Source organism: Phyllostomus hastatus, unplaced genomic scaffold (assembly GCF_019186645.2).
Source record: "Phyllostomus hastatus isolate PE091 unplaced genomic scaffold, TTU_PhHast_1.1 phas_contig_29, whole genome shotgun sequence".
Classification (NCBI taxonomy): Eukaryota; Metazoa; Chordata; class Mammalia; order Chiroptera; family Phyllostomidae; genus Phyllostomus; species Phyllostomus hastatus.
Genome location: NW_025333835.1, coordinates 43,271,146 through 43,287,557, shown reverse-complemented (window position 1 = coordinate 43,287,557; position 16,412 = coordinate 43,271,146). Strand labels below are relative to the sequence as shown.

Genomic DNA, 16,412 nt, shown 5'->3' with positions numbered 1-16,412 from the left:
TGCGCAGAATTTCAGATCCTCCTTGCTGTGACTCGAGGCTGCAGAAGGGGACTAACGGATAGTGAAGGTGTTCTGGGTTTTTTTCTTTTTTTTGAAAGATTTTATTTATTGACTGTTAGAGAGGAAGGGAGGGAGAAAGAGAGGGAGTGAAACATCAGTGTGTGGTTGCCTCTCTCTCGCCCCCTCCTGGGGACCTGGCCTGCAACCCAGACATGTGTCCTGACCGGGAATTGAACTGGGGACCTTTTGGGTCACGGTACGACACCCATCCCACTGAGCCAGAGCACTCAGGCAAGATGTCCTGCTTCTGACAGGAAGCGGGGAGGAGCGTGGTGACTGGTGTCACTTCGGCTTTTGCACGGTGTGGCCCTCCTGCATCCCGGCTGAGCGCGAGCCCTGCAGGGCGGCCAGGTGTGAGTTGGGGGCAAGGCCAAACCTCCCCGTTTTTAACACCTTGGTGTCAGGGTTAGAGCAGCAGCATAGCTGTTAGATTGATGCAAAGTCTGTGCTTTTTAAAGGGGTTTTCTGTGTTCCTGCTTACCCAGAGTAAGAGAATGTGTTTCTTAAAAGCTTAAAAGTTAACGTGAGAGGCAGTGTTGAGTGTTGGGAAGAAAAGACATTGGAGTTAGATGAAATGGGTTATTCTGTGGGCATGGCTTAGTTGGTCTAGGACTTGGTTGTACCATCTGTACAAATGAAGTGGGTTGGGCCCTGGCCGGGTACCTCAGTCGCTTAGCACATTGATCCTGATGCACCAAGGTTGCAGGTTCGATCCCGGGGCAGGGCGCGCACGGGAGCCAACCAGTGAGTGCGGAGTCAAGGGGCCCACCAAGTCCATGCTCCTCTCTCTGTCTCTCCCTCCTCCTCTCTCCGCCACCCTCTCTGAGCACCGATAAGCAACAGAGAGGAAGGCGGCTGGGAGCAGTCAGTGTCAGGCGTGCAGTGCGGAGCTTGATGCACAGTGTCCAGTAAATGTCAGCTTTCCGTCGGCGCACGGGAGTGGTGCTCGCTGTCTCACCTCGGCGCACGTGCTCCTCCTCACGGCCTGGGAGGACGTGTCCGTAGAGCAAAAGCTAATTCACCTTCACTTCCCTTCCTTCAGTTAATGTATCTTCTTACAGCCTCCTTTCCCTGTGGCCCACACACTTACTGTTTCACAAAGCAGTAACGTTCACTTTGTCGATCAACCAACGAGCTGACGTGGCTCTCAACTCAGATGTTAACACAGGTGGTGATGTCCTGAGAGATTCTGAACCTCATGAAATACGAATAGGGTTATTTTAAATGTTTGTTACTAGTGCCAGTAATCATATGCATTATTTTTTTTAATTGATCAACTGATTCTTTTTAATTGTTCAGTTACAGTTGTCCCCATTTCCCCGTTACTCTCCCCTGCCTGCCCCCCACCTTCAGCCCCCGTCGTGCGCATTCCTGTTTGCTAGTTCTGTAAGTGTCCGTGAGTCGTGGTGGGAGGGTCTTTCAGTAACGTGTGGGCACTCACCACAGGTGTGGAAGAGAACGTCCAGGAAGTCGTGGGGCACATCACCGAGGGCGTGTGCAGGCCGCTGAAGGTGAGGCGCTTCGGTTTCTGTGTGTGTGTGGTGTCGGGTTACGTTATGGCCGTATTGTGAGTTAAACACACCGATAACAGCGTCAATTAGAGCTGTAATTTTGTCAGGTTAACCCATTAATGTAGGGTAATAAGATGCATTTAAAAATAATTATCGTCAATTTTCTCTTTAAGAAAAAATTTGAAGCATTCTCTGTTTGCATATACTACCTATTATGTTTCCCATGGTAATTTGTCAGTCCGTTGAGAAAAAGTATGTTAAGTTGAAATAACTAATCTCTGAATCCGTAACAGATTTACTGACATATTCCATTTACTTCATTGCTTCGAGTATAGTAGACTTTATTGTAGCAATAGATAGTGATTAATCCAAGGGTAGTACATCTGTGTTCTTTCCAACACTATTTATAGTACAGGGAACGGAACTCGAAGTCAAAACTAGAATTCTCATAATGCAAATTAGTCGTGCTTACTCGTTCTAATCGCCTGCGTCTCCTGCACCTTAATTTGCTCATGTCGCACCTGTGTAGAACGGTACCTGCCAGCAAGGGCTGCGGGGACCGACCGAGACAGCTGTGCAGGTGGAGCACACGGGGCCCTGGCCTGGACTGGGCCATGTGACTAATTAGTGAGTGATACAATTTAAGTCCCCAGCGAAGCCTTGGCATTAGAAAGAAATTATCATGTGAACATTTTGGTTTTTAAATTCAGATGCTCTTTATGATCCGTAACATTGGGGTATTAGCTGGACTAATTTATGCCAACAGACACATCAGTTTCACAAACGTGTTCGTGTAAAGGTTGTTTACAAATTTCTATAATGGGAGAACTTTTGGAATACACATAACATACGTTTATAAAATCTTATTCTAGCAAATCCCATTGGTTGGCATTATGACATATTCAGAAATCTAAGTACAGAGAAACTTCATCTTTCGAAAGTGTTTATTACACATCTGTTGCATATGCACTGGTCAGCCAGAGGGTGGTGGAGATGGAAAGGAAGCAGAGAGCAGTGCTCCTGTCTGGTTAGGAGATAAGATACCGGTGTAAGCAGCTGCTTAAGCACAGGTATGGTATCCTGTGTAAATAAGCACATATCAACGTACTGTAGACTCTACTCAGTAATTAGGGAATATAGAGTAAGGGAAAGATTAGTGAGGGGTGGAATTTAATTAAGAAAGATTCCTGGCAGTTCATCTTGAGGCAGATCAAATTAATCTTGAACTAGATCTGATAAAGCCCTGGTCAGTCTTGTAATTAGACAAATATGTTGGTACTAATTGAAGATTTATCTGCTCTTCTGTTCTCTAATTAACATAGAAAGAAACTGGGTGTAATAGCTTGAAGATAACACATTGTCTGCGGGTAGTTTTTATCGCGCGCTCTACTACCAGTCAACGTAAAACGTATAAATACGTTTCCCGCATACAATGTGTTAACATTTCTTTCATTCTTTCCTGAATATTCGGTGAGAGGGCAGTACATTTGCACTGAGAATCTGTTTTTAGAGGTGTAACGATTTCTTTGCAATTTAGCGCTGAACTAAATTCCATTATTTACGGGTGGAAAGTCTCCAAGTGTTCTCATCATTGTTTTGATGATTCCTGGTAGCGACTGCCCGGAGCCTACTTCTGTAGGTGGTGGGTAATTTCCTGGAGAGTGTATCTGTGTTCAAGTGTTTTTGCTTTTTTACCGTCCCCTGTGATTTCATATTCAGAAATCCTTTACTGAGAAGGAATTCTGTGATTTCTGCAGCAATAAAATGTTGCCATTTTTTTAATGTTTCTCATGACACGTGATCAGTGAAGAAAAGTTTTGCTTTTAAGAAATGTTTACTGTTTTTCTCACATGTTTTAATAGGTTCGGATTGAACAAGTAATAGTTGCTGAACCTGGAGCAGTTTTATTATATAAGATTTCTAACCTCCTGAAATTTTACCATCACACCATCAGGTGAGTGGACTGGTCGAAGGTGCTCGGTAAGCCCGGCGGTGCCTGTGTCCGTGAGGGCGGTGTGAGGGGTGTGTGTGTGTGTGTGTCCTCGCCGGCCCGCTGAGTGTGACCGGGGGAGGTGTGTGTGTGTGTGTGTGTTCCCCGCCGGCCTGCTGAGTGTGACCGGGGGAGGTGTGTGTGTGTGTGTTCCCCGCCGGCCCGCTGAGTGTGACCAGCGGAGCCCCCAGCAGTGAGTGAGGGAACGTCGGGCCTGCTGTCCGCTCTCCTGTGCGCTGTGCCGTGAGGCCCGTCCTCCCCCTTCGCCTGTCCTCTGCAACAGCGCAGACCCCCGCACCCGCACCCGCACACGGGCATGCACATAGGCACCCACACACAGGCACCCACACACGGGCACCCACACACGGGCACCCACACACGGGCACCCGCACACAGGCACCCACACACGGGGACCCGCACACGGGCACGCACACAGGGGACGGGACCGTGCGAGTCTGTAGCGCACCGCACCAGCAGGAGGGATCCGTGGCGCCCGCAGCAGGGCGGCGTTACGCTCGGAGCAGGGCGTGACGAGAGAAACGGCCTGTGCCGGATGTGATACCATACATGCTCTGTTATCACCTCGTTTTCTGTCCGTGACAAAACGGAGCCTCAGCTTTGTCTCCTCTGAATAAAGCTGCATGAGCATCTCTAAATAAAAGCTGCTCTGGTGTCTCTAAATAAAGTCTACTTTATCTGATTAGGAGCCACTTATTTAAAATTTAAATTCCGACTCCCAAATTTGCATGCATTTCGCTTCGCACGTATCTGCTGATGCACACATTGGAGCTTTACTGTAAATGTCACCATGAGGAAGAGGGCTCAGGGACTGGACGGCAGTGTGGGGATGGCTGGGGGAGGGGGGCTGGGGGGCTGAATGGTAATGGGGAAAATACAGTGAAGATGAGATCAGAAGGACTGTGTCATATGGGTAGTTGTGTTAAAACAGCGTCCTTTCAAGCTTTATGTTTGATAGTTTCCATGTTAGCCTACTGAAGATGACGTACACGTTACGTTTGTCCGGTGTGGCCCTGTCAGGGACGGAAGGCCAGCTGCTGAGATGCAGGAGGGTCACTGCAGCCGGCAGGTCAGGGGTCACCAGTCGGCAGCGCACCAGTGGACTGGCGGCGATGCCCCCTGCCTGCCAGTGGCTGACGCCCCCAAACGTCTCAGCCAGGAGGTCAGTTCTACCAGAAGCACACCAAAGCATGGCTGGTTCGATTCCCAGTCAGGGCACATCACTGTGTTGTAGGTTCAATGCCTGGTCCGGGCGTGTCCCAGAGGCAGCAGATGGATTTTGTCTTTCGCATCAGTGTTTGTGTGTCTCTCTCTCTTTCCCCCTCTCTCTCTTCCCCCCCTCACTCTTCCCCCCTCTCTCTCTCTTCCTCCCTCTCTCTCTAAAACTCACTAAACATATCGTTGGGTGAAGATTTGTTTACAGTGATTTTGACAAATACCAATGAACAAAAATGACTTAAAAAGAAGTGGAAAACTCATGGACATGGGCAGCGGTGTAATTGTTCTTAATGAACAGGTTATCGTCTGTATAAAAACTTTTATTCGAATCCAGATCTTTCTGAAGAGTTCTTCTCAGAGAACTGAGCTGTTTCAGCCGGTTCTGCAACCTGAAACACCCTTTGCTTCCAGCGGCATTGTGGGAAACAGTGCAACTACGTTGTTGACCACCATCGAAGAAATGCATCTGCTCAGCAAAAAAATATTCTTCAACAGCCTGAGTCTTCACGCGAGCAAACTGATGGACAAGGTATGTTTGAAAGTACATTTCTTGAACCATGCAAACGCTTATCTTTCACACTTAATGTTTCGCTGTTTTACACGGGTCACGATTTTCACCGGCCCCGTCCCATGTTCTTTTGAGTCCTTCGTGTGAAAACAGAGTCCGTTTTGGGGTGGCCGACTGCATCCAGGGTAGTCGCCCGTGTCTCAGGAACAGCGTGGCACTGAGTCATGAGTGGACGCAGAATCTCAAGCCCTAGTTTTCCTGTAACCAAAAATCTGTGACCAAGTCAGACCTGGTCCATGTAGGTCGGGGCTGAAATGACACGCAGACTAGAAAGCTGGGTCTGTTAGCAAATGTCTTTTCTAAGCAGCTTACTTGTATTTGTGCTCTCTGGTGAGCCAGCTGTGTCCTTATGAAATTTATGCTCTTTGGAGTTACATACTACAATTAATTATGAAAACAAACAGGATAACAACCTCACCCCCAAGGAACAAAACCAAATAAACAACAGAAGCCTGAAAGAATCCTACGAGAGCTAATATTTTAAGTTGAGCAGGCTGGCGGCTGAACCGGAAGAGATGGGTTTATAACGATCAAATCCTTCCTTATTTTTGTTTACTTATTTTTTTTTATTCTTTTAAAAAACAACTTTGCTGTAACACATGCCACATAATGTGTAAGGACTTGCGTTTTTAAAGGGCGCGTCTGAGCCCTGCGCTGGTTTCCCCTCTCCGGGCGCGGTGCTGTGTGGGTGGCCGTGCAGGCCAGGCGCCGGCTGGTAGGACCGTGCTGGGCAGAGTGTCGAGGTCCAGTCCTGGGCCCCGGGCCGGTTCCTGCGTCCTCACCCCAGAGCATTTGGGGGGGGCGGTGTCCCTTCTGGCCCGAACCTGACTCAGACCCTTTCGGAGAGGCAGCGTGAATGTGTAGGGCTGGAGTGTTCATCTTACGTTTTCTTCCTGCTTCATGTGTCTCCGTTTGCACTGACTGTCATTGCACTAACCATGAGTTTTCCACTCCTTTTTAAGTGCACTAACTGTCGTTCAATTCCGGTTACGTACACCTGTTCAGAGGCATTTATTTGCACGTTAACATTCAGTGGGAAAATGTGAGCAGCGGATAACTAAGGAGACCTTGTTTTAGGTCGAACTCCCCCCGCCTGACCTTGGGCCAAGTTCTGCGTTGAACCAGACGCTCACGTTGTTGCGCGAGGTCCTGGCCTCCCATGATTCTTCGGTCGTGCCGTTGGATGCCCGTCAGGCGGATTTTGTGCAGGTGCGTCGTAAGTGTGCTTTTAATGCCCCTCTGTGGGAAATGCTGTTGACATGCTGGTGTTTTTTCACCCATGTGTTCTGGCAAATGCTCTCACTGATTCTTTCTGCAAATACTGCGTCAGTTCTCTCTGATTTAGAGAGTGTTTGTTCAGCAATGCCCACGTGAAAACCCTTCCAATAGCCGTGCCCCTCCCGGTTACAGCCTGGCATTGGTCCTCAGGTGCCTGAGCCCGGGCCTGTGTCTCCGGTGGGGAGGCAAGGAGCACATGGTATTTTATTTTCCCTTGACAGGTTTTATCGTGTGTCCTGGACCCCCTCCTCCAGATGTGCACTGTGTCGGCCAGCAGTCTAGGCACCGCCGACATGGCCACGTTCATGGTCAATTCGCTGTACATGATGAAGACGACCCTGGCCATGTTTGAATTCACCGACCGGCGCCTGGAAATGCTGCAGTTTCAGGTGGGTTTTGCCGTAAAGTGGCAGCTCACTGTGACGGAGTCCTTTTTTCTAGATGCGGGCTCGGTTACTGGCTCCACGCCTTGATTCCTGTAAAGCCTTCGTGAGTCCGAGGAGGGCCGCACACACTTGTCTGTGCGCACGCACCCACCCACACACACGCACACACACACACACGTGTGCTCATCATTTTAGTTTTGTGTTGGAAAAGTCAGACTGTGTTGGGTGAGATAGCGTTGTACTCCAACCACAGTTTGTGATGGAGGCATGAAGCTTGTCTGATGCGTTCGAGCAGTTCCTCTGTCTGCAGCATTCGCTTTTCAGGCTGCGACTGGTATGCGATGTCTCTCCGCTGGGGGGCTGGTGCGGGGGTGTCCCCCAGGGACAGCTGCATTTTCATCTGAGTGTAACCGGCGTCCGGCAGAACAGTGCGCTTCATTATTACACCAGTCACTCCAGTCCTCGGACCCAGTGGTGGTGTCTCTCAGGGTTTTATAAAATGGCTAAAGCAAAGCCTTTAATGAACTTTAGCAGATACTTGGGTTCTGATTTTGAAATAGTGATTTTTGGTAGAGCCAGTTTTTAAGAAGCTTGGATTGTCGTGTCGTCACCAGTAGGTAAGCAAGGTGGCAGTGGCTGCGGCAGAAAAGTCATTGTCAAGGTCTGGGTTTTTCTGAGGGATGAGTGGATCCGCCTAACTCTGTGATACTTTCTACTTAAAAAGAAATACAATGAAGTATGCTTAGTTTTCCTTTCTTGCATAACTTTTTAATGTAGCGTTAATAAAATTCTTTTTAAAAGTTGTTATTCTTTAACAATTTATGACCAATTCAACTCCAAATTCTTCCATTTATCTAAATCTTTTCTCAAGATGTTCCGGCAGACATCAGGTGACTGTCCTCTGTCACTAGTTACCTGCATTTCGTAAATGTTCATGGACTCTCGTGCATTTCCAGAGAGCAGGCCCCTGGGAGTCAGTGCCCATCAAACCTGCGCCGGCAGCGTGCCTGTCTGCAGGCTGTGGGCCGGACGTGGAAACCAGGAGACCTGGCTCATTCGCCCCCGCAGAGTAGCAGCCTGCCTTGTCGAATTAAAGACCCTTGATTTTCAGACTTTAGCCACTAGTCCTGTTAAGTTTCTTCTACCCTGAACTTGGCTTCATTCAGTGTTTCCAGTGAGAAGTGCAGGTTCGAGTTTCGCTTCTGTGTGGGGCGGTCCGTCCTCTCCATCTGGAGGCGAGGGAGGGTTTTCTCGGGGCTCAGCCATTTCCTCGGGGTGTTTTTCGGCGCGTCCCTTTCCCACTGGTTCCGTCTCGGACTTTCCAGAGCCGTTTCAGTCTGACAGTTCAACCCCTCCTCTTGCTCAGGTACGGTTTCTGTTATCTTCAACTAACTGTTACTTCTTCTTCTGTGACATTTTATGTTCTGAAGCTCCTGCCCGTACTTGGCTTTAGCTCCCGAATCCGTGTTCTGATTTCTTTTTCAATCTCTTTACTTGAACCGATGTCTCTAGTGTTTATTCTGTATTACTTTTCTTTCAGATACTAATTTGATTTTTATCCGTAACCCTTTCGTGAAATGCTCACATTTGCACGTCTTGTTTTTCTTGGATTTCCAGTGAGTCTGGTAAAGCCAGGATTCTGATTTCACTTCCTTGGGCATCACTTAGAAAAGTAAAGCACTCTGTTTTTCGGCAGTGTCACTGCACCAAGAGATCCCTGTTCTGATTACTCAGAGGGTCTGTCTGCCAGGACCTGCTCACCTCTTTTAAACCAGCTGTGAGTTTGCGGCTCGGCTCTGGGAGCGACTCGGGCAGGCAGGCACTCGGCGGCGGTGGTGGCGGCGGTGGTGCAGCCAGTGCTGCGCTGTGTCAGTGGCGGGCAGACTGGTGGCGTGGAGGGCGCTGTCTGGGCGGAACGGAAGGAGGCCCTCCTGACTCTCAGGCCTGGACTGAGGAAAGGAGGGGAGCAGCAGGCTCCTCCCCCCAGGGGCTACTTCGCCCCAATAGGGGTGGTCCCCTTCTGTGGCTTCCGCCTCCATGGGTGTCAGGTGGCCCCCAGGGCAGCACAGAGGCGTCTCCAGAGGCCGTGCATGACCGCTGGGGTGGGCCAGTGGTCTGGGAGGAGGGGGTTGGTGGTGGGGAAGGGGAAGTTAGAGACGTCAGGCCCTCGTCTTCCAGAACTCTTCCTAGGTACTGTATCTTAGCACTGCCGCTTATTAGTGTTCTTGCTCGTTCGATTGTGTCTTGCTTCCCAGCAGCTTGTGAACGGGCTGAGAGGCAGCCCAGAATTTGTGATGCGTGGCTGGCGTGGGAACCCTCTCTGACCCTCGTCTTTGAAAGCAGGACTTTACCCCTCTTTGAGGACTTCCTCTGAGGGGAAGGAGGCACCTGTGTCGCAGAGGCGGCCCCGTGCCCTGCGGCCTGGCCTCGCGGCCACTTCAGGGCGCCGCCCGGGACGGAGGGCTGCGTGCAGCTGCAGGGGAGTCTGCTGCTCCTCTCGTCAGTCTCACGGCTCTTAGAAGATTCTCTTTCTGTGTGTTTTGTTTTAGATTGAAGCGCATCTGGACACCCTCATAAATGAGCAAGCTTCGTACGTGCTAACCAGGGCAGGCTTGAGCTACATCTACAACACCGTGCAGCAGCACCGGCCTGAGCAGGTGGGCACGCGGACGCTCCAGTCCAGAGCCTGGTTCCAGAGCTGGACTCCAGTTCACACCACGGCTCCGCCACTTCCTCGCTGGTTCCCCTCGGAAAACAGCGTCGCTCTGTCCTCTGTAGCTGAGGGGTGATGCACTGTGTTTCCTGAGCTGGTGCCGAGAGGGAGATAACGCACTCCTAGTTCTTGGACGATTACCGTTGTGCCCTGAACTGTGGTGTGCCCTTTTGTTATAGACAGCTCGGGTTCAAAGTAATGGAAAGAGACACAGATTAGTAGGATAAAACGCACGAAGACTGTTCATTCTGGAAACATTTTAGTGTCCGTTGATTGGACGAGTACATCGCTGTGTAAATGGAGTCGTCCCTATTTTATGCAGCGAATCCTGGCCCGTGACTCTGGAGAAGCAGAGACTTCCTGGGGCCAGCAGCTCCCGCCCTTGCTGAGCTAGAGACCCCCAGCTTCAGTAGGTCACGGGGTCAGTAGGTCAGTAGGTCACGGGAGGGGGGTGGCTCAGGAAAACCTGGTGAACATCTTCTTTAAGATCCAAAGAGCCAAAGAGCTCTGGTGTGTGATGTTCATATGAAGAGCATTTTACAGCCCAGCATTCTTAAATGAAGCTCTCAGAAATCACAAGTTCTAAATGTTTTCTTCTGATAAAGGAGGAAGCCAGTATCTACCAGCAGGAACTGGTTCTGTTGTCTTTTTAGTACGATCTAAAATCGTCAGAGTTTAACCTTAAAGCCTCCGTGGTCGTTGTTGTTTCCCGAGTGCTTCTTTTCCTTTTCGTTTATGTTTTTGCTTCTGAATAAATCTGAGATATCCTGGTTCTCCCACGGTTAATAAACTCATGTGCTTGTCGCCCCTCCAACAAACGTCACCGGGTGCTTTCGCGCTCCTGACACAGCAGCGAGCGGACCCCAGTCCCGGCTCTCACTGCGGGGGCAGGGGGACGCGGCCCGGGTTCTCAGGAAACGAGCTAAACGTCCAAGCGCGGGCAGTCCGCCGGCGGGCTGTGTTCTGCAAATGCGGTGAAGTGCATGGCACGGTTTTTACATCTTGTTTTTTTCTCTTTGCCCGTTTTTATTTTTCAGGGTGCCTTAGCTAACTTGCCCAACCTCGACTCGGTGGCCCTGAAGGCCGCGATGGTGAGTGTGCGATGCAGCATTTCAGTACAGGTCTCCCTGTGGAACGTTGTTCTTTTTAAAGTGTGACTCTAATTTTTTCAGTTGGAGTTTGTACTCAACATGATTTTGTGTTGCTTTCAGGTGTAACGCGTAGGGGTCAGGTAATCAATCATATAGTTTACAACACGATCCGCCTGACACTTCAGGCGCCCTCTAGCCGTCGTCCGTAAGTGGGCGCGTGTGTAGTTACCGCAGCGTTCCCCGCGCTGCACCCCAAGCCCTCGTCATTGAGAAGTCCGGTGCCTTTAAGAGGGCAAGGTGGACTTGAAATCCGGTGACTGGGCGTCTTGTTAGTGTCACTGCTCAGAAGCTCGGTGAGCGAGAGGGAGATGTAGGGCTTAGACGCGGAGTTTTATTTTATTTTATTTTAATTTTTTTTAAAGATTTTGTTTATTTATTTTTAGAGAGGGAAGGGAGCGAGATAGAGAGAGAGAGAAACATCAATGTGCGGTGGCTGGGGGCCGTGGCCTGCAACCCAGGCATGTGCCCTGACTGGGAATCGAACCTGCAACACTTTGGTTCGCAGCCCACACTCAATCCACTGAGCTACGCCAGCCAGGGCAGATGCGGAATTTTAAAAGTAGGTGCTACTTGCTGGATGCTGACTCATTTAAAAAGGGAGTTTAGTTAAAGTGTTTAAAGAATAACTCGTTTTGATCACAAGGCACTTGCTGTTTGTTTGGGACATGGGGTTGTGGCTGAGATTCAGTCCCTGAGAGACACGGCAGTGTGTCCCAGAGGCCCGTTGGCGAGTGCGCCCCCTTTGTGTCTCTGTGTCGCCAGGTCCAGTTTGACCGCTACCTCTCGGCCCCCGACAGCCTGCTGATGCCGCAGCTGAACTTCCTCCTGAGCGCCACGGTGAAGTAAGTGCGTTCTGCGGTGGAGAGCCGTGTGGTTTTAGATGCCAAGACCATTTCTTTGAAAAAAATTTATTTGTATGAATAGGAGATTTCCTATTGAAGCTCTGTAGTTCTCGACCTTTTTTCCTGCCTCAGCACCTCTGAGAGATTTGCCCTTACCCTGTTTGTACTTATTTCTTGCGTGTATATCACTCCAAAATCTTTACTTAGTGAATGGTTTTTTAAATTAATACGAATATAATTGGAGCTGTGTAGCTATAATACCGAATTCCCCTATATTAACAAACACGCCAGAATGACATGGAGTGTGTCGTGGAATGGCAAGAGTGTATTCCCTGTGCAGTGCAGATGAGCCGCCTCATAGACTGGTGGGGCCTCTGCAGGTTCCATAGGTATACCGTACAATTGTTCAGTATCATACTTTTATGAGGAACCTGTTCAGGACAAAGAACCACGGTTACATACATTAAAACATTAGGACATTACAGTCGGAAGAAGCTGGGAGATCGTATTGTCTGAAGTGTTTGATTTGAAGAGAAATATTGACAAATCAAAATTGCCCACAAGTAGGACATTAGGCAACAGCTGTCCATTGTTTTTCTGTCCACTCCACCAGCTGTGCGTTAAGTGCTCTCTGTGTCACAGGCAGTGGGGTTAAGGTTCAGAAGACATTTGCCCTGTCTTCGTGGAGACTGAAGTAGGATGGGTCAGTTAGACGTGTGAACGAGTATTTACACTGACGAGGACAGCAAGGAGAGGACTGTGGAGCTTGAACGCTGCGGCCGCCTGGACGGGCGCAGCGGCCCAGAGGTGGTGCGTGTGTGTCCGGTTGTGTAGAGAGCGGCCCACGGCAACGCACGAGGAAGGGGGCAGCGTTTTGCACGACATGCGGGAGAATTTAGTGTTGGCTACAACCGGCGGAAGATGGGCTGGACCGTTTTTCTCTCAGCCGTAGGGAAGCCGTCTGTTAAGTGTGGTTAATGTGATGAGAGCGATGACTTCAGCATTTTTTACTTTTGTGTTTCGTTATTCTGAAACACCGCGCGCTGTCTGCAGAACCAGAGGCGTGAAGACCTGAGAGGCTGTAAAGGAAGTCGGCTTCGCCGCGGCTCCCTTACACCGCTTCCCGTTGAAACCAGACACACTGAACCGTTTCAGAGTCAACCGTGTTTCAGTACGCGGTGTGGGAACGTTCAGTCGTGTGAACCGTCACGGAACGGAAAAGATGCCGTTGTTTTCCTAGTACAGAGAGTGAGGGGAGACTTGAGCGTGTTTCAAGGAGCGGGGAGCAGCCCCCCGTCCCACTGCAGTGCAGACACGGCTGTGTCGCAGTGAACCGAGTCACAGTCTGTCTTCTGCTGGAGGGTTTTGCCTTCCTTGCATTCGACTGCAACGTCTGTGAAGCACAGTGAGGCAAAGCCCAGTAGAACGAGGTCTGCTTGTACCAGTGGGAAAAGCAGTTTACTGTGAGTGATTCTGGGATTCGAAGTGTTAGCAAGTTCGAGTGGCTGCAAGCCTCTCTCTGTGACGCAGCACCAGTCGCGTCTGCAGAGGCAGTGCGTTGGTGGTGGGCCGCACTCCCGGTTCGTGGGTGTGTCACCCGCTGCGTGCCGGGCGCTCCCGCAGCCCCGAGGAGGACGCAGCGGTGAGCAGACGCGGCCCTGCCCCCCCGGGGACCTGCATACCCACGGGGAAAGTGTAACAAAGAAATGATAAACGTAAACATGTTTTTACCCCTAACCGAGATGAGTACCTGTGTAGAGGTACAGTGACTTTTCACTGGTACCGACGTGATAATCATTATCACGTCGGTAATGTCGTCGATGATAATTACCAATGATGATTCTCGATGTGAAGTGCGTGGGTCCAGCTGCGAAGCGTTCTTACAGTTAGTTCCGAGGGAGTGTTCTGGGACTGCGTTTTCACGCTTCGCACGCTCGCCCGCAGGGAGCAGATCCTGAGGCAGTCCACGGAGCTGGTCTGCAGAGCCTACGCGGAGGTGCACGCCGCCGTGACGAGCCCGGCCGGCGGCTACAGAGACCCGGAGGGCATCCTGCACCGGTCGCCGCAGCAGGTGCGGGCGCTCCTCTCCTGATCGCGGGGCGCGCGGCGGCGGCCGGACCCCGCCCCCCTGGAGCGCCGGGCGGTTCGCTTGGTGTCTAGTCTGTTCGTCTTCACGTGGGATTGGGTGATGAGGGTTTCCTTTGTAGTGTAAGATCCTGAGTCCCAGTGAGTGCTTCATGTGGCCACGGTAACGTGCGAGTGAGTGACACACGTGGGCCCGCGGTAGTGCCGCTCTGCGTCCGCGCTGTGCGGAGAGCGGCTCTGCTCCTCTCCGCTAGCACCTCGCCGGCCCTGCGGCCCCCTCTCTGCTGGAACAGAATGATGGCAGGTGGGGCCAGTGTGAGAGGTTTGAGGGGTCTTCTTGTAAGATCGGTTTTACATTAACTGTACATAAAAAATTAAACTTAAGACTTAGTATGAGGGTAGGACCTAATAGATGCCTCTTTACCTAGAGATTCATTTGCGATGTCATCAGTTGTTAATGTGAGCGGTGTATTTGAACTGAGGAGCAGAAACACACACTCGGCGAGAAGGGGGAGAAGAGAGAGAGCAGTTTAGACAGTGTGTGCCCTGGGCTGAATTCAACGCGAAGCTGAGGCGTGCAGGCCTCCCGTGGGGCACGCAAGTCTCGTATCGAAGGATAGGTGTTGGTTATACAGTGCGGACTCGGAATTCAGCCAGGTCCTGCTTTGTCTGAAGTTCCAACCAAGGACATAGTGATCTGCTCTAACGCTGGGGGGGGAGGGAAATGCCAGCGTAGCCGTTGCTGATGGACAGAACAGATGTCTGTCTCCGTGGGGCCCTCACCAGGAGCGGTGCAGTTCTCACTTCAGTACTTGTCCTGTGACCTGGCCTCGCTGGTGAGATTTGGAGGAGAATTCTTGCTAGCAGAATATCTTAACTTCTGGTAAATCAACAGAAAGAAGTAATCTCCTAAATTATAAACGAGAAAACTGAGGCGTATGGAAAGGTTGACTAGGTTAAGATATCCTGAAAAGTAGTAACATGAAATTAAAATTTGTATAACACATATGTGACAAATTAGCAGTTACAGAACATAGTCTGTTCATCTGTCTGAAATGTACCATTGTTTGTATTAATGTGATTCTTTGGGAGCAAGAAGAGTGTATGTGCCCTCTTGTTATAAGTCTGTATTTTTAGTCTATTTCCTTCAGTGACTTTGTGTGACATATAAAACATAGAAAATAAAGTAAGATATAAATCAAGAGTTTAAATTTTAGATAACTTATTTTTACTGTGAAAAAAGATGACTACCTTATTAATAGTGAATTCCTTTGTTTTCTAAGGAAAAAAGTGGATTTGACTTTCTACCTAGTTTTCTCAAATAAAATATTAAACTCCTTCTACAGCAGTGATCATTACAGTGTGTTTTTTTCACATCTTTATAAAGTGCTTTTCAGAAAGTGTACTGATAGGAAAGGAAATAAAGTACAGGGTCAAATTGAAGTAACCAATGGAAGATTGATACGGAGAATGTGGTATCAATATAACCTTGATGCTAAGGCAAAGTGAGAGATTGTAAGTGCTAATCCACTAATGTAAGACTTTGTTTGCCGTAACACTCCAGAGTTCGCACTTGAACCGTTCTGATGTGGCGTAAGTATCACCTCAGACAACACAGGCCCGCTCTTTCCTTCAGAGAGAAAAGGTGTTTGGCAAAAATCTCGCTGAACTTTTCCATTTCTTTCTCTGGGCCTTTACTTGAACAAGTGAGTGAATGTTCAAATTGAAAATTATAACCGAAATTTAAGAAATTCACTGCAGGAGCTCAACAGCAGATCTGTGCAGGCAGGAAAAGGATCAGCGAACTTGAAGGTGGGTCACTGAGCGGATCCTGTCTGAGAAATGGGGACAAAGGTGATGACAGAAAAGGAACAGGTCCCCAGGGGCCCGCGGATGTTACCCACAGCACCCATGCAGTGGGCGTCTCCAAAGGGAAGGAGGAAGAAAGGGGCCGAAAGAGTATTTGAAGGAGTGTTGACAGGAAACTTTCCAAATTTCATTTAAACAGCATTAAAATACCCATTCAAGAAGCTCACCAAACTCCAAGTAGGGTAAACTCAAAGAGATTCACACTGATACATTTCATAAACTATCAAAAGCCAAAGACTAAGAGGGAATTGTGGTAACAGCGAGAGAGACAGCCGTCACGTCTCAGTGACTCTCATGAAGACCGACACCCGATGTATCATCAGAACCCGCAGAGGCCGGAAGGCACGGGTGGTACAGAGTGGTGAGAGGACAGAACTGTCAACTTGGAATTCCGTGTCCTGCAGAACTGCCCGTGAGAGTAGAGGCAGAATTGAGACAGTCCCAGACAACGTATTTCACCTTGCCTGTGTGAATGTCAAAGGAAGCCCTTGGGGCTGAAATGAAAGGATACAGAAAGTGCATCAATGAAACAAAGAGCAGCGAAGAAATAGAAGGTTTGGGCAACACTGTGGACTAGCTAGGATTGGTAGATGTCTGTGTAACAATAGCAGAGCACACATTTCTCGTCAGTGCACGTGCTGAGTTCTCCAAGATCATAGGAGGCCAAAATCCACATCTCCGAGGTTAAAATCATACCAGGTGTGTTCTCCGACTCCGGTGATG

At 49.6% G+C, this 16,412-nt stretch overlaps 1 protein-coding gene across 1 annotated transcript in view; it reads left to right on the top strand.

The window, feature by feature from the left end:
• Nucleotides 1–15,172, top strand: part of COG6 (component of oligomeric golgi complex 6) — a 30,027-nt gene extending 14,855 nt beyond the window's left edge. The window contains exons 11-19 of the mRNA XM_045839167.1: nucleotides 1,507–1,571; nucleotides 3,434–3,525; nucleotides 5,209–5,326; nucleotides 6,443–6,574; nucleotides 6,865–7,032; nucleotides 9,579–9,686; nucleotides 10,780–10,833; nucleotides 11,656–11,735; nucleotides 13,680–15,172. Coding sequence (XP_045695123.1) covers nucleotides 1,507–1,571; nucleotides 3,434–3,525; nucleotides 5,209–5,326; nucleotides 6,443–6,574; nucleotides 6,865–7,032; nucleotides 9,579–9,686; nucleotides 10,780–10,833; nucleotides 11,656–11,735; nucleotides 13,680–13,827 — 965 coding nt within the window. The 3' untranslated portion in view covers nucleotides 13,828–15,172. The remainder of the gene's footprint in view (nucleotides 1–1,506; nucleotides 1,572–3,433; nucleotides 3,526–5,208; nucleotides 5,327–6,442; nucleotides 6,575–6,864; nucleotides 7,033–9,578; nucleotides 9,687–10,779; nucleotides 10,834–11,655; nucleotides 11,736–13,679) is intronic.
• Nucleotides 15,173–16,412: the final 1,240 nt, after the last annotated feature.